At 43.0% G+C, this 24,055-nt stretch overlaps 1 protein-coding gene across 3 annotated transcripts in view; it reads right to left on the reverse strand.

Annotated features, from left to right (window-relative positions):
* LOC112252843 (adhesion G protein-coupled receptor A3) overlaps window positions 1-23,801 on the reverse strand; it is a 238,400-nt gene extending 214,599 nt beyond the window's left edge. For all 3 annotated transcript variants that reach the window (XM_042323487.1, XM_042323489.1, XM_042323488.1), the window contains exon 1: window positions 22,990-23,801. In XM_042323487.1, the coding sequence (XP_042179421.1) occupies window positions 22,990-23,279 (290 nt within the window). In that variant the 5' untranslated portion in view covers window positions 23,280-23,801. The remainder of the gene's footprint in view (window positions 1-22,989) is intronic.
* Between the last annotated feature and the right edge of the window lie 254 nt (window positions 23,802-24,055).

Consider the following 24,055-nt stretch of genomic DNA (forward strand, 5'->3'; position numbering starts at 1 on the left):
TTATTCCCTATTTTATGCTCTGGAGCCTGGTGTTGTTGCCAAGGAGCGTTCGGACTGCCGGGACCAGGTTTCAGCTGCTGCGCATCCTTCCTCCCATAGACGGGCTGCCTGTAAAAGCACCAACTGGACACAGCTAGACAAACTATTTTTGACAAGATCAGGGAGTTTTGCAACGAAGAGGTTATGGACATCACATGGCCTGCACCAAAGTCAAGGGCAGGACAGAAACAGGCTCTCTGAATATAGATTCCCTTGTTCATGCATGGTTTGGACAGACCAGTCATCAGCACTATCTGCAGTGCCTCTGTTCAAATGACTCTCTCCTAACACTTACCATACATTGCTGTTCCATTTTGTTATTCTGCTGCTCAGCCACTTTACACCTGATTGTATGCATATAACCACCTTGTCTATCACTGCTATCGTTATTGGTATTGTTCTTGTACACACTGTATGTTGTTTATATTGACACTATCTATTTCTGATATTGCTACTATGCAAGTAACCATTTGGCTGTACTGTTTACACCTTCTGTAGAAGGTAGAGACCATCCACTTATAAAAAATAATAAAAATTAAAAATATATATAAAAAAAAATATATATATATCAAATCAAATCAAATGTATTTATATAGCCCTTCGTACATCAGCTGATATCTCAAAGTGCTGTACAGAAGAGGACACCCCCGGACAGGGCCAAACAGGAAGGATATAACCCCACCCACTTTGCCAAAGCACAGCCCCCACACCACTAGAGGGATATCTTCAACCACCAACTTACCATCCTGAGACAGGGCCGAGTATAGCCCACAAAGATCTCCGCCATGGCACAACCCAAAGGGGGGGGGGGGCGCCAACCCAGACAGGATGACCACATATTGATGTATGATTTTTTTTTGACATACCACAACAATATCAAGTGTCCACCACATAAACATATGCATGCGCCATATATTTATGTACTGTACATGTGTGCCTCACTCAGGTTTCAACTCAGGTTGTATGGCCTTAGCTAATGTATGGAATACGATGTGATGAGTGCATGTGTAACAGTATACATAAAGTATGTTAATGTACTGGTGTGAAGGCATTTGGGCAGTGGTGTAAAGTACTTAATTAAAAATACTTTAAAGTACTACTTAAGTAGTTTTTTGTGGTATCTGTACATTACTATTTTATATTTTGGGCTACTTTTACTTCACTACATTCATAAAGAAAATTATGTACTTTTTACTCAATACATTTTCCTTGACACCCAAAAGTACTTGTAACATTTTGACAGACATTTTCCAACTCACACACGTATCAAGAAGTCATCCCTACTGCCTCTGTTCTGGTTGACTCACTAAACCCAAATGCTTAGTTCGTAAATTGTTGGAGTGTGCCCTATGTTATCGTCAAAACATAAAAAATAAAATGTGCCGTCTGGTTTAATATAAGGAATTTGATTATTTATACTTTTACTCTATGATAATTTAGTACTTTTTCCACATGACCCATCAATTTAGACAAGTGTGTCTGGGTAAGTGTCTAATATTTATTTAAAAAATTATCTGGACACTATGTTTACATGGAATTGTTCCTTAATGTAGGCTACTACCACTTTTAGTCTTAATCTTTACTACACTACTCACTGTTTAGCACCTGACCTCACATGTGAATCCTTTAAAGAGAAGGGTGGGGCTGGCTTGAGAGGGTGTGGACAAAGCTGAATGGGTGTGGACAAAGCTGAATAGGTGTGGACAATGCTGAATGGGTGTGGACAAAGGAGAGCACTCCTTTAGGTGCCACAACTTTCAAGGCCCTTTTCTCAAAAGTGAGTTCAAAAGTTGATCAACTTTCAAAGCAGAATTACTTTCCCATTGTTCCTCAATTGCAGTGTTTGATATACCATTTTCATAGCTCTGAGTCTCTACTTTTATCCAATGTCAAAAAAACCCATTTCAAATTTTGCTACACAAGACCGATTTGAGCTGGTCAGTCACTACTGTGGAATTGCCTATATCTAAGCTCAGTGAGGAAAATACTGCAACACTAATACAACGCCAAGGGGAGCCTAAAACTGAGTAAGCAACCGTTCATAAGAACTTTTATTGTTGTTTTAGACATCAATATCCTATTGGGGCTCTGTCAGTTTAGATTCCAACTGATATAAAGCGATGTAGGGAGGAAAATCTAAACAGTCACAAGGTTAACTGAGTCAACTGGAGCTGTGTGAGAGACTATTTGATCAAATAATCTAAACCTGAAAACACAGATGTGACTTTCAAAAGCAGCTCATTCAAAAAGTATTTTTTGCCAACCTCCAAATGGCTTGACTCTAAACAACCAAACAAAGGTTGCTCACCTTGCTTTGAACAGAAAACTAGTATGCACTCTGTACTCATGTGGTTAAGAGCACTGTGTACTGTCACATCTCTCCTCTGTGTTCCCCATCCTCCCTGTATGGGCAGAGCCCCCATCTGAGGTACAGGCAGCCTCTGTTTGTGCAAACTCGAGCGTGTCCTGCGCTGTGTAGGCAGAGGAAAGCAGCCCCAACATGACTCTCTCAGGCCTCTGCACAACGTCCAGGAAATGAGAGGCAAAACATAATTGTACATTACGTAAACAGTGCATAACCAAATTCTAGTGTCCTTCCAACTTTATATTTCCATGATCAATTATGATCTCCTAGGATGAGGTGCTTTCAGGGGAACAGACATATTGAATATTGTCTCACTGGGCTTGAGCAAATGGTCTATGTCATAGCTCTCTGTGTTTCTCTGATTAGCACTAACCGCGAGAGGAGCATGCACATTATGTACACGCATGCATACGCACACACACACACACACGCACACACACAAACATAGGCTGACATGACAATTTTAAATGTTATGTTTTCCTGAAATGGCTTAAATGTTGTAATTTCTCTTTCTTGTTTGAACAAGGGGTTAGATCCGTTTCTCATTGGATTTGTGTGTTGTTCTGATTGGTTGGTTGAACTTGGTGAACAACCCTGGCTTTCATTTTGCTCTCTGACCACAGACAGTTGGGGTATTTCTCTGAGGTCCAATTCAAAAAGCACCATTATAGAATGGAGCCAGCCGTACACGAGAGACATTTGACTGTATTATTATAAACGTGCAGAAACCAAAATAACTTAAATTGATGCGCTCCAATCATGGGGACCAAGTAGGGTAAAGATCAGAAGGTGAACTATTGCAAACATTCAGATAGGCACGGCTCCATGGTTTCCAGCCACTTCTCTTCAAACATCGCAAATCCTCTGTTATCCTATAACATCGAGTTACTATGCACAGCTAACCAAAATAACATATTTCATATCGACTAACATTGACTTTGGAAGCAAAACAGACATTTCTCTGGAGTTCTTGTGGGTATTAGCAGAGCTTCAAATAGGCCCTGGCTGACAGCTGAGCACATCTGCACATGTCGCCGCCCCACAGGACTAGGGAGGTAGTACACTCTGTAACCATAAAACGGTTTCCTCAAAAGAAGCTGGCTTTATTATTGCAAATCAGTATCCTTGCGAAACCTACTTGATTTTCCTATCATTGTAAGGCTTACACTGAGGGGCATGGAACAATTCAAATAGTCAATTCCATTTACTAAGACCAAATCACAAAGTGTCGATGGTTGAGCAACGTGTGATGTGGTTTGGAATTGTTTGAAATTTGAGAGGGGGACATACACAGAGCCGACTGCACACTGAGTAAGTGGTGCTGCATGTGTGCTGAGGCCCCGGCAGTGCTGAGCCTGGGAGGGAGTTAATTTGTTTCCTACTCTGATCACACCCTGCAACAGAAGCAGCACACTGCAGGCTTTTAATCGCGGTGTTTTACAACGTCTCAAACCAATGTCGGGAAAACAAAACATGCTTCCAAAGATTGGACTGCCTGCACCTTAGCAGACTTATGACAGTGTAAATAACCTTGGTATTTGCTCAATGGTGAAGCGAGGAGGTGGGGATCTCATACCAGAGAGTATCATTGTATTTCCCTTGCTTAATATTTTCATACGATCCACACTTGCATTACGTTTGGCCACATTCTTTGAGCTTCGAGGGCACTGTGTGATTTGCAAGATTTTCGTTCCCCCAATGGTCACAAACTCATTATCATCTCATAAAGCAAAACTGATCAGGGTGTCCTTTGAAACCACAACATAAATTATAACACAGCTTTTGACACCCAATGATAACAAGTGGGCTAACAAGTATTTTCCAGAGAAAGCTAGCGGCTTGACATGATTCAGTACTGGGCACTGAGAAGTGTGGCTTCTTGGCGAGCCGAACAATTACACTATAGACCAACAACAACAACAAACCGCTTCAAGCTGCATAACAATAACACACAGTCTAGATACATCTCTCACAACAAACCATCATAGCCACAGGTAGTAGAGATCCCTCCAGTTGTGGTCTTGCTACTATGGGTCAATGTCAAGTGTGATAAAGGTATAAGGCCTAAGGCTTTGGAAGGGTTATCATACAGGTTAATAGATAAGCCTGACTTCTGAGTCCCTGGATTTTATGGACCCTAAAGTAGCATTTTGGGACATGATAGCTTTTGCAGAAAAAAAGGGATGAATTCCAAGAACCATTTCCCATGGGCTTGGGAGATTATTACTGGAAAGGGCACTAGTTTAAAGATGAACTTGTCACTTTTCAAACCTTCACTAAGGGCACTGGATAAAAGCATTGGGAGATGGCGAGGGAGAGTGAAACAGACCATAGTAGCTCCAGTCACAATCTCCTGCGACTGTATATAGCAGGGGTCATTAGCCAGACTTTTCTTTAAGCGGATGGTCAGGGGGCCGGAACATAATTATAAATCATTTGTACTCTGCAAATTGACGCAAGAAAGGGAAGGGAAAGGGGATAGCTAATCAGTTGCACAACTGAATGCATTCAACCAAAATGCGTCTTCAATATTTAACCCAACCCCTCTGAATCAGAGGAGGGGGGGGGTCCTTAATAGACATCCACGTCATCAGCGCCCGGGGTGCAGTTGTTAAGAAGCCCAGACAGATATAGTATTTGACAAAAACAAGGTTTCAGTGGTTCACTGAAGGTACAAACTCTGCCTTCCCGGGCGGGCCCGGAGAGAAAATCAAGTGCACTATAGGCCTTCCGCTGGCCAATCGGATGGCTCCGATGACCTTGTCTGCAATAACGTAGCAGGCATCAAAGAAAGCTACAGCAAAGTTGACACTGTGAGATTTCACAACGTCTAAAACTATGACTAGAGAGAGACTGTCAACAAATACAGCACAGAGCTGCTGTTTATATGTTTAAGTTCTTACTCAGCACTGTCAACACTTTTTATGTAATACTTTTATAAGACCAACGTCATTACCATCACAATTAACTTAAACGGGAGGCAACAGTCATATAATATAATCGCCGTGAAGCTGGAATATGTAACTTTTTGGCAACCCGACCAAATTCACATAGAAATCTGAGTTATAGCTGTTATTCTCATTGAAAGAAAGTCTAAGAAGGGGTAGATCTGAAAATGCTGTATTTTTGGCTATAGAAAATATATTTCACAGTGGTTTATGGTGCAATGTACCATAGGATACCCATATGGGGCTAGTTAGAGACCGTTGGGAATTTACACAATGTACATGGGGCAATATGTTAAAATGTCAATAGCTCCAAATTTCAATAACTTTAATTTAATGAGAAAACTAAAAGATGTGCAACGTGACAATATTGTGCCATTTACATTGTGTCATTTATTGACGGTCCCCCTAGCTAGACCCAAAGATAGACTATCCAACATCAAACCAACTTCGCCACGGTCACACACCAGCCTGCTAAAGCTAATTAGTGAAATAATTTGGCTAACTCTTCCCACCTACAAACACACACGAGACACCCACATCAAACCACACCCCAAAACCAACCATTTCTTCATTACCCAAATCTAACGAGGCCAAATCCGGAAGTGTAGTCGCCCTTTAAAGGCCTGCACGAAGCGTACTGAACTGCAGCCTTTTGCAGACCGAGAGGCATTCACTCTCTGCTCCATCCTCGCTAACAGAGGCGTCTGTGTGAAAATGCACAGAGAATATAGAGGGGCTTGGCGTGCATGTCTATTAAATATTCATGATAAACCACTTAGAACAGGGCGTAGAGGACGGAAACACCACCTGAGGAACGAGAGAGCTAGGAACACAAGGAAATAGATTTATAGATAGCACAACAAAAACAGTCCACGAGGACAAAAATGCCATCTTTCACAAGCAAGGGCACTGCTAAACTTCAATGTACTGATAGAGGAATGACCAATTTTTTTCAGTTCCAGGAGTGGTTGTTGAGTCATAATGTCTGTGTTGAAATGGACCTACAAACAGTACTGTTAGGAGACCTGAAAAAACATGCTCAATTAATGGGAAATATGATTGTACTCTTACATAAATTATATATATTTTTTAGGGCAATCGTTGTTGAGATGGTACAAATAGAGAGGTTCAAGACCCTTGTAAGACATCACAGTAAAATAGAAGGATGTATAGCAAAAGAAAATAGCAAAATGGTAATATACTGGGAAAGATGGGTTAGTCTGTGGACATCTGAGAGGTAGAATTAAGATAGGAGGATTTGGTTGATTTGACGAGTCCAGTACAAATAGGAGGAGGCTCTACAGTGCCTTCAGAAAGTATTCATATACCCAGCAAGTATTCATATAACATTTTGTTATGTTACAGCCTGATTTAAAATGGATTACATATAGATTTTTTGTCACTGGCCTACACACAATACCCCAAGTATGTATTTCTTTGGATGGTGTATACCATGTGTATCTCAAACATATAACTAATAAAAAACAAATAAAAGTGTTTATTATTGTATTAGTGAAGTTTCCAGTTGGTTGGAGTTGGACAGACATGCAGTCCTTGGATTTCCTAAACTGGGCACCCAATGAACCCAACAAAGCCTTCAACCCTGGGTACGTGGGAGGAGAGAACTGTGTGGATATGTTCCATGACAGACACTGGAATGACAACAACTGTGTGCAGACGAGAGAATATGCCTGTCGCCACCACCAATGTGAGCACTAAGTGATTTGCCATAGTCCCAAAATGTTGTGAATTATTAAAATGAGTGAATTATTCCATAGAATCCTATAGGATTTTGTGTCACCTCTATAAGAATCCTATTAGACAACTTTTTTCCTATTGGAAATCAAAAGGAATCCAATTGGATCTTAAAGGTTTTTGTCACCCCGATTAGAATCCTATTGTAACTGTTTTTCTTATTTGAACCCATTAAATTATAGTTTGATGTTATTTGTTCCAGTACAATACGACAACATTAATTATAAACCTTTTCGGAAACAACATATATTCTATATTCATTTTGGTTTTATTCACCACCACAATATGGAAGTGATTCAAGGCTGCAAGTTCATTTACAGTATGAAAACCAGTACAGTACATTGTTTTCAACAAAACACTTACTTTAGTTATTTGATTTGATTCTTATTCATGCAACGTGTTGTCTTTAAATGAGACATTACAATGTGACATACAAGAACACTAGATTTGGTGCACAGTAAGACAAAGATATGAGCATTTTTCTTTTTTCATTTAAATTATAATAGTCAGCTATGCATACAAAAATAAACCATGTGTGCACAATAACTTTAATGTGTGATGCAGATGCAACAGGTAGTTGTTTAAGAGTTAAGAGGTTCATCCTATAGGATGAAAAACATTGACATTCTACAGTGTATGACTCCCATACAAGGATAAAATTAGAATCCAATACAAAAACCGGCCCCGCCTTAAATGATGTTCAGCTTATACAGTAAAGGCTTCATAAAGCGGAATTATGTGGAATTATGTTTTTTTTTAAAGAAATGTTTACAAATTAATGAAATATGAAAAGCTAAAATGTCTTGATGTCTTGTCAATAAGTATTCAACCCCTTTGTTATGGCAAGCCTAAATAAGTTCAGGAGTAAACATTTGCTTAACAAGTCTCATTATAAGTTGCATGGACTCACTCTGTGTGCAATAATAGTGTTTAATATGATTTTTGAAGGACTACCTCATCTCTGCACCCCCACACATACGATTATCTGTAAGATCCCTCAGTCGAGCAGTGAAAATCAAACACAGATTCAACCACAAAGATGGAGGTTTTCCTATGGTTCATAAAGAAGGGCACTTATTGGTATATATCCCTTTGAGCATGGTGAAGTTATTAATTACACATTGAATGTTGTATCAATACAAAAATGGCAAAGACACAGGCGTCCTTCCTAACTCAGCTGCCAGAGAGTAAGGATACCTCTCAGTTATTTCACCATGAGGCCAATAGTGACTTTAAAACAGTTACAGAGTTTAATGGCTGTGATAGGAAAACACTGAGGATGGATCAACAACATTGTAGCTACTCCACAATACTAACTAACCTAAATGACAGAGAAAAAAAGAATGAACCCTCAACAGAATAAAAATATTCCAAAACATGCATCTTGTTTGCAATAAGGCACTAAAGTTAAGCTGCAATAAATGTGGCAAAGAAATTAACTTCATGCCCTGAATACAAAGCGTTTCATTTGGGGCAGATCCCACACAACACATTACTGAGTACCCCTCTTCATAATTTCAAGCATGGTGTTGGCTACATAATGTTATGGGTATGCTTGTCATTGGCAAGGACTAGGGAGTTTTTTAGGACCAAAAAAAAACGGAATGAAACTAAGCACAGGCCAAATCCTAGAATAAAACCTTGTTCAGTCTGATTTCCACCAGACACTGATCCTCCGATCCTTCACGCTACTCCTCCTCAGAAGAGGAGGACGAGAACCCTTAAAGAAACACCCAACACCAAAGGACCAAGCAGCGTGGTAACGGGCAGCAGCAGCAGCGATCGCAAGACTCCTGGACATGGGAGGAGATTCTGGACGGCAAGGGACCATGGGCACAGCCGGGAGAATATCGCCGCCCCAAGGCTGAGCTAGAGGCAGCGAAAGTCGAGAGGCGGCGGTATGAGGAGGCAGCACGGCAGCGCGGCTGGAAGCCCGAGAGGCAGCCCCAAAAATGTATTGGGGGAAGGCACACGGGGAGTGTGGCGAAGTCAGGTAGGAGACCTGCTCCAACTTCCCGTGCTTACCGGAGAGGGACCGGGCAGGCACCTTGTTATGTGTTCTGACCTTAGTTCTGTTGTTATATCTTTGTTTTAGTATGGTCAGGGCGTGAGTTGGGCGGGCAGTCTATGTTTGTTTTTCTATGTTGGTTTTTGAGTTCGGCCTAGTATGGTTCTCAATCAGAGGCAGCTGTCAATTGTTGTCCCTGATTGAGAATCATACTTAGGTAGCCTGGGTTTCACTTTTGGGTTGTGGGTGTTTGCTTTCCGTGTGAGTGTTTGGTCCACACAGTACTGTTTTCGGTTTTGTATATTCACGTCATCGTTCGTTGTTTTGTTCGAGTGTTCTATTGTCTTTATTAAAAAACATTATGGACACTTACCACGCTGCGCATTGGTCCTCCGATCCTTCTCTCTACTCCTCCTCAGAAGAGAAGGACGAGAACCCTTACATCCTGAGTGGCCTAGTTACAGTTCTGACTTAAATCGTCATGAAAAACTATGGCAAGACTTGAAAATGATTGTTTAGCAATGATCAAAAACCAACTACACAGAGCTTGAAACATTTAAAAAGTAATGTGCAAATATTTTACTGTCCACTTAGGAAGCAACACTGAGTGACAATAAATTTCACATGCTGTTGTGCAAATGGAATAGACAACAGGTGGAAATTATAGGCAATTACCAAGACACCCCCAATAAAGGAGTGGTTCTGCAGGTGGTAACCACAGAACACTTCTCAGTTCCTATGCTTCCTGGCCGATGTTTTGGTCACTTTTGAATGCTGGCGGTGCTTTCACTCTAGTGGTAGCATGAGACGGAGTCTACAACACACACAAGTGGCTCAGGTAGTGCAGCTCATCCAGGATGGCACATCAATGCGAGCTGTGGCAAGAAGGTTTGCTGTGTCTGTCAGCGTAGTGTCCAGAGCATGGAGGCGCTACCAGGAGACAGGCCAGTACATCAGGATACGTGGAGGAGGCCGTAGGAGGGCAACAACGCAGCAGCAGGACCGCTACCTCCGCCTTTGTGCAAGGAGGAGCAGGAGGAGCACTGCCAGAGCCCTGCAAAATGACCTCCAGCAGGCCACAAATGTGCATCTGTCTGCTCAAATGGTCAGAAACAGACTCCATGAGGGTGGTATGAGGGCCCGACGTCCACAGGTGGGAGTTGTGCTTACAGCTCAACACCGTGCAGGACGTTTGGCATTTACCAGAGAACACCAAGATTGGCAAATTCGCCACTGGCGCCCTGTGCTCTTCACAGATGAAAGCAGGTTCACACTGAGCACGTGATAGACGTGACAGAGTCTGGAGACGCCATGAAGAACATTCTGCTGCCTGCAACATCCTCCAGCATGACCGATTTGGCGGTGGGTCAGTCATGGTGTGGGGTGGCATATCTTTGGGGGGCCGCACAGCCCTCCATGTGCTCGCCAGAGGTAGCCTGACTGCCATTAGGTACCGAGATGAGATCCTCAGACCCCTTGTGAGACCATATGCTGGTGCGGTTGGCCCTGGGTTCCTCCTAATGCAAGACAATGCTAGACCTCATGTGGGTGGAGTGTGTCAGCAGTTCCTGCAATAGGAAGGCATTGATGCTATGGACTGGCCCGCCCGTTCCCCAGACCTGAATCCAATTGAGCACATTTGGGACATCATGTCTCGCTCCATCCACCAACGGCACGTTGCACCACAGACTGTCCAGGAGTTGGTGGATGCTTTAGTCCAGGTCTGGGAGGAGATCCCTCAGGAGACCATCCGCCACCTCAGGAGCATGCCCAGGCATTGTAGGGAGGTCAAACAGGCATGTGGAGGCCACACACACTACTGAGCCTCATTTTGACTTGTTTTAAGGACATTACATCAAAGTTGGATCAGCCTGTAGTGTGGTTTTCCTCTTTAATTTTGAGTGTGACTCCAAATCCAGACCTCAATGGGTTGATAAATTTGATTTCCATTGATATTCTTTGCGTGATTTTTGTGTACATTCAACTATGTAAATAAAAAAGTATTTAATAAGAATATTTCATTCATTCAGATCTAGGATGTGTTATTTTAGTGTTCCCTTTGTTTTTTTGAGCAGTGTATATACGTATATATATATATATATACATACAGAGAGATATTTGTGTATGGTTTCAACCAGGTCCTCCAACCAGGGAAGTGGGTGGTAGGGGCAAATCATAAAAACATTCAAAGGGGGGGATCAGAAATTATGCAAGTAATGTTAGGCTAATCTGTCTGCTAGTTTCATAGCTGATCTGTCATTCATACGGACCTCACATTGCTAGTCTAACAAAGATAAACAATCAAATGTCATGATGAGTGGGGAAATAAATTTGCTAAAATATTATTGTGAAATTATTAATTTAATCAATTCTAGAATAAGGCTGTAATGTAACAAAATGTGGAAAAGGGAAGGGGTCTGAATACTTTCCAAATGCACCAAATGCACTATCTAGCTAAACCAGGTGCAATCGTATGTTGTACATGGATCCTGACAAATAAATAAAAGACCGTAGGCCTACGCCAGGCAACTCCAGATATGTCCCTACCCAAATCCAATGCACTCATTTTCCTTTCCACAAGCATCCATTTGGAGAGAATAGAGAGTCTTTGGTGGTTTTGAGGAGCTATTGGTGGTTCTTTCATAGAGGATGTCCAAATCCAAAAGAAAATTATCATTGGTATCTGAAAAAAAGCCATGCATGCTTATGCTACATTACCTACAGTTAGTACATGCATGCATATACTACAATTTTCTTTTTTGCGGATTCTGACAAGGTAAAAAATCTGACAGAACACCGCAAATCTCCGAGAAGGAGACGGACGATGAAGTCCAAACTTCTCTTTGCTGTCAGCTTTGCAAGTGCAGAGCACACGCATTGTCACATACAATATCTAAAAGTAGATAAAATCTTGTTAGGTTTGCATTTCAACTGTGACTGAGCAACAACAGCCGCCTGCAAAGACAATGTTTGTGTTTCCCTGTCATGTTCTCCCTATTGCTCCTTCCATCTCACCAACCCAAACATCTCTTTTCACAACACTTCCTGCCTCCCTGTGCATTTCTTCTGTGTCACTCTTTCCAAGTCTCTATCCCTGTCACTCCCTCTATACCTCTAAATGTTTCTCTCTCATTTTCTCCCTCCCTCCCTCCCTCCCTCCCTCCCTCCCTCCCCCCTCCCTCCCTCCCTCCCTCCCTCCGTCCATATGCGCCCAGCTTCTCTCTCTGACTTTCTCTCTTCCTCTCTCTGTCTCTCTTCTCTCTTAGGCCAGTTCTATGTTCCCTAGCCAGTGCATTGCCTGAGACAGGTGTCAGCTACAATCTCTGCTACTGTTCTCCAGAGACACAGTGCCTCTCTCTCTTTCTCATACTTGCCGCTGAAACGATTACACCAGATAGGTCAAGGTCAACAGAGCTGTCAGACTCCACTCCAACTCCGGAGCAACTTCTTTCACGTGTCGGAGAGGGAAACATGCAGAGGTGTTAATAGAGGGCTTCTGCTGCTCTCGAGGTGCTAAGAATTCTGGACATTTCACAAACAATCCATTTTCTTTTCAATTTGTTATGTTTGAAGATGTTTTATACTGCATTGGGAATTTGTAATAAATAGGTCAAAGTATAAGACATAGGGATGGTGCTGCCACTTAATTTCAACCACTAAACATGATTTGTGAATAGAATGCACCTACTTGAGGAAAACTCACTGTACATGCCATAATAAAGAAGGTCACTAATACAGAACTTGTTGTCTGGAGAGGTGAAGTGAATGAAAGGAACAATGAAGGAGGCCAAGGGGATGGATGCATTAGGAGAGATCTACTAGTGAGGGAATTCACTCCGTGTAAGTCACATGATGTGCATAGCCTATTTTCCTCTCATATCTGTTTATTTTCACAGCACGTCTAAACAAAAGGGAGACATGGGAGGCCACTTCGGCCCGACAAAAGGTCACATTCCCTAATGCAGGAAAGCTGCTTCCTGGCCAACCAAGAGGCCTGCTGGAGGCTTGTTGACCAAGGGGAAAGACAGTGAGCATTATATGTGTCACTTTAAATGTAACGTTACAAAGGATTTGTAATTTGTCTTCTTAAAAAGAGTAGACTATTTGAATTGCAAACTGTTGTTGCAATGAAGGATACTCCTCATTCCTGCCAAGAGGCATTGATTGGACAAAGAGACAATGTTTATGCTATTTCAGGGGATAATTAATTTAGTCTGGCTCATTTACCATTTATGAGCTTTACAATATAAACACTGACTTTTTAAACATGACCGTGACCCAAGATTGTCAGTGAAGAACACTTCCTCCAATCAAAACTTGGTAATGCCTCCAGGCACAACTGCAACAACAGTTTAAGAAAGTGAAGACAAGATTAGCCTTGGTGCATAATTAATTATGTATCTTAGAACAGCGGAATTACTTTGTTTACATAAAATATATATGTGTATATATATATATATAATTTTTTCACCTTTATTAAACCAGGTAGGCCAGTTGAGAACAAGTTCTCATTTACAACTTCGACCTGTCCAAGATAAAGCAAAGCAGTGCGACAAAAACAGCAACACAGAGTTACACGTAAACAAACGTACAGTCAATAACACAAAATAAAATATTTAAAAAAAAATCTATGTACAGTGTGTGCAAATGTAGAAGAGTAGGGAGGTAGGCAATAAATAGGCCATAGAGGCAAACATAATTACAATGTAGCATTAATACTGGAGTGATAGATGTGCAGATGATGATGTGCAAGTAGAGATACTGGGGTGTAAAAGAGCAAGAGGGTAAGTAATAATATGGGGATGAGGTAGTCGGGTGTGCTATTTACAGATTGGCTGTGTACAGGTAAAGCTGCTCTGACAGCTGATGCTAAAAGTTAGAGAGAGAGATATAAGACTCCAGCTTCAGAGATTTTTGCAATTCATTCCAGTCATTGGCAGCAGAGAACTGGAAGGAAAGGCGGCCAAAGGGAGTGTTGGCTTTGGGGCTGACCAGGGCAATGTACTTGCTGGAGCGCGTGCTACGGGTGGGTGTTGCTATGGTGACCAGTGAGCTAAGATAAGGCAGGGCTTTACCTAGCAAAGACTCATAGATGACCTGTAGTCAGTGGGTTTGGCGACGGATATGTAGTGAGGGCCAGCCAACGAGAGCATACAGGTCGCAGTGGAGGGTAGTGTATGGGGCCTTGGTGATAAAACTGATGGCACTGTCATAGACAACATCCAGTTTGCTGAGTAGAGTGGTGGGGACTATTTTGTAAATGACATCGCCAAAGTCAAGGATCGGTAGGATAGTGAGTTTTACGAGGGTATGTTGCGAAACAGGAAGATGATTCTAGATTTAATTTTGGATTGGAGATGCTTAATGTGAGTCTGGAAGGGGAGTTTACAGTCTAACCAGACACCTAGGTATTTGTAGTTGTCCACGTTGTCACGCCCTGACCATAGAGAGCCCTTGGTTCTTTACGGTGTAGGAGGTCAGGGCGTGACTAGGGGGTGTTCTAGCTCAATATTTCTATGTTAGTGTTTTGTATGGTTCACAATTAGAGGCAGCGGGTAATCGTTGCCTCTAATTGTAGATCCTATTTAGGTAGCCATTTTTCCCACCTGTGTTTGTGGGATATTGTTTTGTGTTTGTGCATGTGCACCACTACTTTCACGTTTCGTTGTTGGTTTATTGTTTTGTTTTGCAGTTTCACCGAAATAAAGATTTGGAACTCTACACACGGTGTGCATTGGTCCATCTTTAATCACAAGCGTGACAGATTATCCCACCAAGCAAGGACCAAGCAGCGTGTGATGGAGGTAAAGGAGTTTTGGACCTGGGAAGAAATTATGGGAGGTTGTGAGACCCTTCCTTGGAAGTTGTCACCAAGGAAGGTGGAAGGACAGAGACGACGCCAGGGACCGCGGCCACAGATACCCCAAGACCGAGGGGTGACGCGGAGCAGAGGAGAGTGGAAGAGTGGGTCATCAGTCCGGTGCCATCAGCTCCCCGTACTCACCCTGAAGAGCCAGACACCGTCAGGGAGGCGGTGGAGAAGTTGGGAGAGAGAGAGATGGGAGAAATGTTATGTAGGTGTGTTCTGCACAGTATCTGACCTGAGGAGCCTGTCACCACGCACCTGGCCTCCAGGGCGCCTCCCCAGTCCGGTACGTCCTGTGCCAGCTCCCTGCACTAAGCCTGAAGTGCGTGTCACCAGTCCGGTGCCACCAGTGCCGGCTCCACGCACCAGGCCTCCAGTGCGCCTCCCGAGTCCGGTACATCCTGTGCCAGCTCCCCACACTCACCCTGAAGTGTGTGTAACCAGTCCGGTCCCACCTGTGCCGGCTCCATGCACCAGGCCTCCAGTGCGCCTCCCCAGTCCGGTACGTACTGTGCCAGCTCCCCGCACTCTCAGTGAAGTGCGTGTCACCAGTCCGGTGCCACCTGTGCTGGCTCCACGCACCAGGCCTCCAGTGCGTCTCCCGGGCCCTCCAGTGAGTCTTCCTCTGCGCTGGTGTCCAGTCCAGGCACGGTGTCCAGTCCCGCTCCAAGGCCGGAGCCTTCCCCTGCGCCGGTGCCCAGTCCAGACCAGGCATTCTTTACTGACAGTAACCAGGCATTCTTTACTGACAGGATGAGGTCAAGATCCTTCCAGGATACTCGGGCCAGGTCGATTAGAAAGGCTGCTCGCTGAAGTGTTTTAGGGAGCATTTGATAGTGATGAGGGATGGTCGTTTGACCGCGGACCCAGTATGCAGGCAATGAGGCAGTCATCGCTGGGATCCTGGTTGAAGACAGCAGAGGTGTATTTAGAGAGCAGGTTGGTCAGGATGATATCTAATAGGGTTGCCCATGGTTACGGATTTTGGGTTGTACCTGGTAGGTTCCTTGATGATTTGTGTGAGATTGAGGATACCTAGCTTAGATTGTAGGATAGCCAGGGTGTTAAGCATGCCCCAGTTTAGGTCACCTAAAAGTATAAACTCTGAAGATAGATGGGGGGCAATCAATTCACATATGGTGTCCAGGGCACAACTGGGGCCAAGGGGGTCTATAACAAGCGGCAACGGTGAGAGACTTATTTCTGGAAAGGTGGATTTTTTAAAAGTAGAAGCTCGAATTGTTTGCGCACAGACCTGGATAGTGTGACAGAACTCTGCAGGCTACCTCTACAGTAGATTGCAACTCTGCCCCCTTTGGCAGTTCTATCTAGTCTGAAAATTTTATAGTTAGGGATGGAAATTTCAGGATTTTTGGTGGCTTCCTAAGCCAGGATTCAGACACGGCTAGGACATCCGGGTTGACGGAGTGTGCTAAAGCAGTGAATAAAACGAACTTAGGGAGTAGGCTTCTAATGTTAACATGCATGAAACCAATGCTTTTACGGTTACAGAAGTCAACAAATGTGTCACGATCATCGTAATGAGTAGACCAAGGCGTAGCGTGCATAGAGTTCCACATAATTTTAATAAACCGAAACTCACTGAACTGAACAAAACAGTAAACAACCAACCAAACAAAACGTGAAGCTACTGTTGTGCACTCAGGCAACTAAATGTAGACAAGATCCCACAACACAAATGAGGAAAATGGCTACCTAAAAATGATCCCCAATCAGAGACAACGATAAACAGCTGTCTCTGATTGGGAACCATATCAGGTCAACATAGACATACAAAACCCCTTGGACATACAAAAACCCTAGACATACAAAAACCCTAGACATACAAAAACTAGAGTATCCAGCCTAGTCACACCCTGACCTAACCAAAATATATAGAAAAAGATATCTGTCAGGGCGTGACAAAGGTCAGGGCGTGACAAAATGAGAGCGCCTGGGGAATGGGAGTGATGCTGGGGGCTGCAGGGCCTGGGTTAACCTCTATATCACCAGAGGAACAAAGGAGGAGTATGGCTAAAAGGAGGAGTATGGCTAAAGGCTAAAAGAACTGGTCGTCCTGTGAGTTCGGAACAGAGAGTAAAAGGAGCAGGTTTCTGGCAGCGGAAGAATAGATTCAAGGCATAATGTACAGAAAAGAGTATGGTAGGATGTGAGTACAGTGGAGGTAAGCATAGGCATTGAGTGACGATGAGAGAGGTTTTGTCTCTAGAGGCACCATTTAAGCCAGGTGCGGTCACCGCATGTGTGGGGGATGGAACATAAGGGCTAGCTAAAGCATATTGAGCAGGGCTGGAGGCTCTACAGTGAAACATTACTAACCAAAACAGCAATAGACAATGCATATTGACATTAGGGAGAGGGATGTGTAGCCGAGAGATCATAGGGTCCAGTGAGTAGCTAGGCGAGCAGGAGGCACGACGATTCAGACAGCTAGCAGGCCAGCGATAGCAGCAGAGTAGCAGACAAGAGTCTATTGAAACCCTCCTCGAACAGTTACGTTGGCAGACCAGTCGTGATGGATCGGTGGGGCTCCTTGTTGGCAGCAAAGGGTCCAGGCCAATTGGCAGAAGAGGTATTGAAGCCCAGGTTCAAAAGTGTCAAAATAGCAGATCTATACCACATGAGACGTGTTGCAGGAGAGTATGTTAAGTCCATAGATGGAAAATTAGATTTAAAAAAAAACAAATATATACGAAGAAAAACAAGACAATCATAACAGACATCCCAACTGCTACGCCATCATGGAAATGGCCAACGCTGCTCAGAATTGAATTCAATATCCATGATGCTATCATCATGCATTATTACTCATCAACCTGCATATTTCAACAATCTTCCACCACAGTGTTTGGAATAGAGGCGCTGCTTTACATTTCTAATTTGCTTCTTTCTCCCTCAATGATACACCTTTCCATACAGCTTCCATGACTAAAACAGTCTAAAAGGCTCGTAGGCCTTGTCACTTTCCACACATGCAGGGTGTACTTGATTGGTCTCAAAACTGGAAAGTGCATTCTCTTATTTAGTCTGACAGTACCTGTAAAATGAATATGATTCCTCTTGTTGGTTCCTTTTTCATAAATTTAGTCTCTTTGAGCATCCTTTGACAAATAACAGATGGTGCACCAGATATTGGAGAGGAAAATGCTGAAAAGACAGCAATTTTAGCAGCAAGATGGTCAGTCAAAATGAGGCAAAGGAAAAGGCACAATATAACTACTACAATATAACTACAGTGACCAACATTTACTGAGCATAGGCAGAAGGGAAAGTACATTAAATAATGATTTATTACAATTCCATGTATGGTGTTTGTAAGACTATTGGTTATTGGTAATCTGAGCAATAACTTGCCTTTTTTGTCCTCAAAGGTTAATGGATGCTGTAATATTGTGGCCTGGTGAATGATCGATCTAAACATTTGGTCAGTGGTGCAACTTTCACTGGTGACAGGGGACTGGGGGATTAAAAAAAAATATATATATATATATATATATATATATCACCTTTATTTAACCAGGTAGGCTAGTTGAGAACAAGTTCTCATTTGCAACTGCGACCTGGCCAAGATAAAGCAAAGCAGTGTGACACAGACAACAACACAGAGTTACACATGGAGTAAACAATAAACAAGCCAATAACACAATAAACAAGTCAATGACACAGTAGAAGAAAAGAAAGTATATATACAGTGTGTGCAAAAGGCATGAGGAGGTAGGCAATAAATAGGCCATAGGAGCGAATAATTACAACTTAGCAGATTAACACGAGTGATAAATGAGCAGATGATGATGTGCAAGTAGAGATACTGGTGTGCAAAAGAGCAGAAAAGTAAATAAAATAAAAACAGTATGGGGATGAGGTAGGTAGATTGGGTGGGCTATTTACAGATGGACTATGTACAGCTGCAGCGATCGGTTAGCTGTTCAGCTAGTTGATGTTTAAAGTTGGTGAGGGAAATAAAAGACTCAAACTTCAGCGATTTTTTAAATTCGTTCCAGTCACTGGCAGCAGAGAACTGTAAGGAAAGGCGGCCAAATCAGGTGTTGGCTTTGGGGATGATCAGTAGGATATACTTGCTGGAACGTGTGCTACGGGTGGGTGTTGTTATCGTGACCAGTGAACTGCGATAAGGCGGAGCTTTACCTAGCATAGAATTATAGATGACCTGGATCCAGTGGGTCTGGCGACGAATATGTAGCGAAGGCCAGCCGACTAGAGCATACAGGTCGCAGTGGTGAGTGGTATAAGGTGAATTGGTAACAAAAATGGATGGCACTGTGATAGACTGCATCCAGTTTGCTGAGTAGAGTATTGGAAGCTATTTTGTAGATGACATAGCCGAAGTCGAGGATCAGTAGGATAGTCAGTTTTACAAGGATAAGTTTGGTGGCGTGAGTGAAGGAGGCTTTGTTGCGAAATAGAACGCCAATTCTAGATTTGATTTTGGATTGGAGATGTTTAATATGAGTCTGGAAGGAGAGTTTACAGTCTAACCAGACACCTAGGTATTTATAGTTGGAGTTCATAGTTATATATAGCTGTATTTATAGTTTACTAGCGTTTAAGAGCAGTTGGAGGCCACGGAAGGAGTGTTGTATGGCATTGAAGCTTGTATGGCATTGGAGGTTAGTTAGCACAGTGTCCAAGGAAGGGCCAGAAGTATACAGAATGGTGTCGTCTGTGTAGAGGTGGATCAGGGAATCGCCCTAGGCAAGAGCGACATCATTTATAAATACATAGAAAAGAGTCATCCCGAGAATTAAAACCGGTGGTACCCCCCATAGAGACTGCCAGAGGTCTGGACAACAGGCCCTCCAATTTGACACACTGAACTCTGTCTGCAATGTAGTTGGTGAACCAGGCGATGCAGTCATTAGAAAAACCGCTATTGAAATAGAAAAATGGCTATTGAGTCTGCCAATAAGAATACGGTGATTTGATAGAGTCGAAAGCCTTGGCCAGGTCGCTAAAGACGGCTGCACAGTACTGTCTTTTATCGATGGCGGTTATGATATCGTTTCGTACCTTGAGCGTGGCTGAGGTGCACCCTTGACCGGCCCGGAAACCAGATTGCACAGCGGAGTGCTTTAGGACCATGCGGACGCCTCCGAGCAGTTAGGTAGGCTGTTTGGAGCGTCTATTCGGCTGGATTCTGACAGGCTGTGAGAAGGCAAAGCTTCTGGAAGGCTGGCTGTACCAGCACAGGAGGGTTGAGCATGGTTCAGTGTGTATGTGTTGCGCTCTCTCACCGAGTTAGCTGGCAAGGAAACTGCTGTTTAACGTAACAGAAAAAAATCTTGTGTTTATTCACAGTACTGAAACTGACATGTACGTTAGCTAATGTTTCATCCCCTCTCGACTGAGGTGAATGAATAAGATACACTAGTGAGTAGCTACCACAGCCAGGTCAGCTCTAGCCTCTAGTTATCTATCAGATAACTAGATCTTTTTCAAGTCTCTCCAAAGATATTAGGATTCAAGTATGGGTTCTGGCTGGGCCACTCAAGAACATTTAGAGACTTGACCCGAAGCCACTCCTGCGTTAACTTGGCTGTGTGTTTAGTGTCGTTGTCCTGTTGGAAGGTGTACCTTCGCCCCAGTCTCAGGTCCTGACCACTCTGGAGCAGGTTTTCATGAAGAATCTCTCTGTACTTTTCTCTGTTCATATTTCCCTTGATCCTGACTAGTCTCCCAGTCCCTGCTGCTGAAAAACATCCCCACATCAGGATTCTGCCACCACCATGCTTCACCGTAGGGATGGTGACAGATTTCCTACAAAAGTGACGCTTGTCATTCATGCCAAAGAGTTCTATCTTGGTTTCATCAGACTAGAGAATCTTGTTTCTCATGGTCTGAGAGTCCTTAGGTGCCTTTTGGCAAACTCCAAGTGGGCTGTCATGTGCCTTTAAGCGATGTGTTGCTTCCGTCTGGCCCACTCTACCATAAAGCCCTGATTGATGGAGTGCTGCAGAGATGGTTGTCCTTCTGGAAGGTCCTCCCATCTCCACAGAGGAACTCTGTCACAGTGACCATCGGGTTCCTGGACACCTCCCTGACCAAGGCCCTTCTCCCCTGATTGCTCAGTTTAGCAAGGCGGCCAGCTCTAGGAAGAGTCTTGGTGGTTCCAAACTACTTCCAAACTCTCCACTTTCTGGAGAACTGAGTTTTGGAGGACTGAGATTTGAAATCAGTGGAATTAGAGTATGATAGCTAAGGAGATGGAGAAAACATCTGTCTCCGGACGCATGCATCTATGATGTACAGTATATGGGTAAGATGGTCTAGCTAGCGTTTGATTGCAGAAGGTGAAAAGCTTAAAGTTCTGCGCCGTACACATCACCGACGATCTGAAATGGTCCACCCACACAGACAATGTGGTGAAGAAGGTGCAACAGCATCTCTTCAACCTCAGGAGGCCCTTAAGACCTCACAAACTTTTACAGATGCACAATTGAGAGCATCCTGTCGGGCTGTATCCAGTCTGGTATGGAAACTGCACTGCCCACAACCGCAGGGCTCTCCAGAGGGTGGTGCGGTCTGCCCAATGCATCACAAGGGGCACACTGCATGCCCTCCAGGACACCTACAGCACCAGATGTCAAAGGAAGGACATCAACCACCCGAGCCACGGCCTGTTCAACCTGTTACCATCCAGAAGGCGAGGTCAGTACAGGTGCATCAAATCTGGGACCGAAAGACTGAAAAACAGCTTCTATCTGTTTACTTCTATCACTAGTTGCTTTAATAATGTTTACATAGTGCTTTATTCATTTCATATGTATATACTGTATTCTATTATATTGTATTTTAGTCACATTTAGGCAATTCCTTGTTGCTGGCCTGCTCAGTCCTGGCCCTGGGGGTCTGCTGTACTGTTGTCACTCTGGCCTTGACCTAACACACCTGAAACCAATAATGAATGTTTCACTAAGATCCTAAAGCTGAGTGGGGTGTGTTGGGTTGGGGCGCTACAGTGCCGTGGACCCCGAGAGGCAGGACGGGATGTCCCAGCTACATTGTGTGCAAGTAAAAAGAGCTTTACAGTACTATTAGGCCTATGATATGAATTATATGGAGGGTGTACTGTTTCCGTGTGTTAATGTGTATGTGTGTTTTCATTCAACTTTTCCCCCCCAAACCTTTCCCTTGAGACATAAAAAAAGATGGGAAGGATGTTGTGTTGGGGAAAGAGTTGAGTTATTGACTAGACTGGTGGGGGTCGGGCGTGTAGTAGGCTCGGGTTGGCTGGGCAGTCTGGCTGAAATTTGATATAGAGGCTGTCTTAAAGACAATCAAAAGTTAAGTCTTTGTACTTTATTCATACGAGTTGTTCATTTGTTAAAGGTGCAACACAATATTGATTATGGAATTATCATGGATCTAGTTCAGTCTTATCAATCACTTAAACATATTTAATAATCTCTTTCCTAGCTTGATGACTGTGGGCATTTATGCTTACTTTTTGTTGTTCTAAATAGGAGACAACTAGAAGGGACATGAGTCATATTAGATTGTGTAGAAATGCATGAAATGTGCTTTAGATGCCCCCCCCCAAAAAATGGGAGAACCCCCAGAACCCCTGGCCAAGTTATGTCCCCCTCTGCAAATAGCACTGATGGGTGATTTAAAAAGTCATAGTCAAATCTATCAATAATATAATAATACTCTTAGCAAATTTTTTTTTTTTAAATGTACAATATGTAGAATCTATGAGAATAGAAAGGTTCTGAACTTTTGAGAAATATCACACAGCACAGTTGACAAATATATGGCAAATAGAGATAGATGAGAGGGGTTGAGTGGAGCTGAAGGATAGGACTAAAAACAAACAAAAGATAAATATTTTAAAATCAACTGTGTGCGAAATGTATATAGTATGTATAAGCTGGAAGTAGAAGCCTAATGCCCCTGCATTTGGTACACACAACGTTTTAACAACCTTTGTTCAACTACTGTTTTGTTGGTTGTTTGATGCCATACTCACAGGGAAACTGTTTTGTTGGGTAAGAAACTGGGTTGTAGAGTGTCCAGTAATTCCACATCATCACACACCACTTTCACCCGGAACGTTTGTCTGCCCAACTTCTTGGACCTCTCGGAGGAGCAATGACAGCTGTCAATGAAGAGGTTCCGGCAGTTTCCGTTCGTCAGGCATGTCCTCCACAACCCGACAACAACGCAAAGTAAGTTCAGCAGTTTCATTGTGAACCGAGACTTTAATTGAATTATTTTCCAAGTTATCTCTTCCCAGTAAATAAAGCAAGTGTAGACCATTTCAAATAGGCTTCTTCTTGGTGAATGGTTACCTACCGATCAGTTATTTGCACGTTTGACAGTTATTTATGTATACAAATAAGTATGCTCTTTGACTACTCCGAAAACACCTGTTATGTGTTCATACTGTACATAATAACGAAACGATTTGCTTTGTAGGACTATTCTTTCACCGTGCAGTATCATTTGTATTATTTATGATACTGTTTCACGTTTACAGAAACGTGTGACATCGGTAGGCCACCTAAGCGTTACTAGATAAAAGTTAGCACATTTGTTACCACTATCCTAAAAGTTTGAATTCCATGGGAATGCAGTAGCCTATTACTCTGTCTTCGCCGTCGGCAAGAACAAGATCTTCTTTCAATAATGTGTCTCTTGTCACTTTTGTAATTGTACTCCTACAAAGTTATCCGTTGTCATAAATCCGTTATCAACAGGTTGCCACATATATCCCCATCCACGTGTGCCGCGCAAGGCGCTTTTCCATCCACGTCTTGCTCCTTCAACCATGGGACTTGTTGCAATTATTCAGTGCATGGAAGTTGAAAAGTCCCTCCTCCTCCAAGGCAAGGGGCGTGAGTTGGTATTGTTATTACAATGTTAAACCATATGAATCCATATAAATGGGACAATACACAAGTTGACCTTAACCTGTTCTAAACAACAAAACATTTAATTGTATTTATTCATGATTTTAAGGACCACCATGAACATAACATTAGGCCAACCCAAGAAATACATTTTCTAAAAATATAATTACTAGTAATTCTACG

The sequence above is a fragment of the Oncorhynchus tshawytscha genome, linkage group LG06, assembly GCF_018296145.1.
Source record: "Oncorhynchus tshawytscha isolate Ot180627B linkage group LG06, Otsh_v2.0, whole genome shotgun sequence".
NCBI lineage: Eukaryota > Metazoa > Chordata > Actinopteri > Salmoniformes > Salmonidae > Oncorhynchus > Oncorhynchus tshawytscha.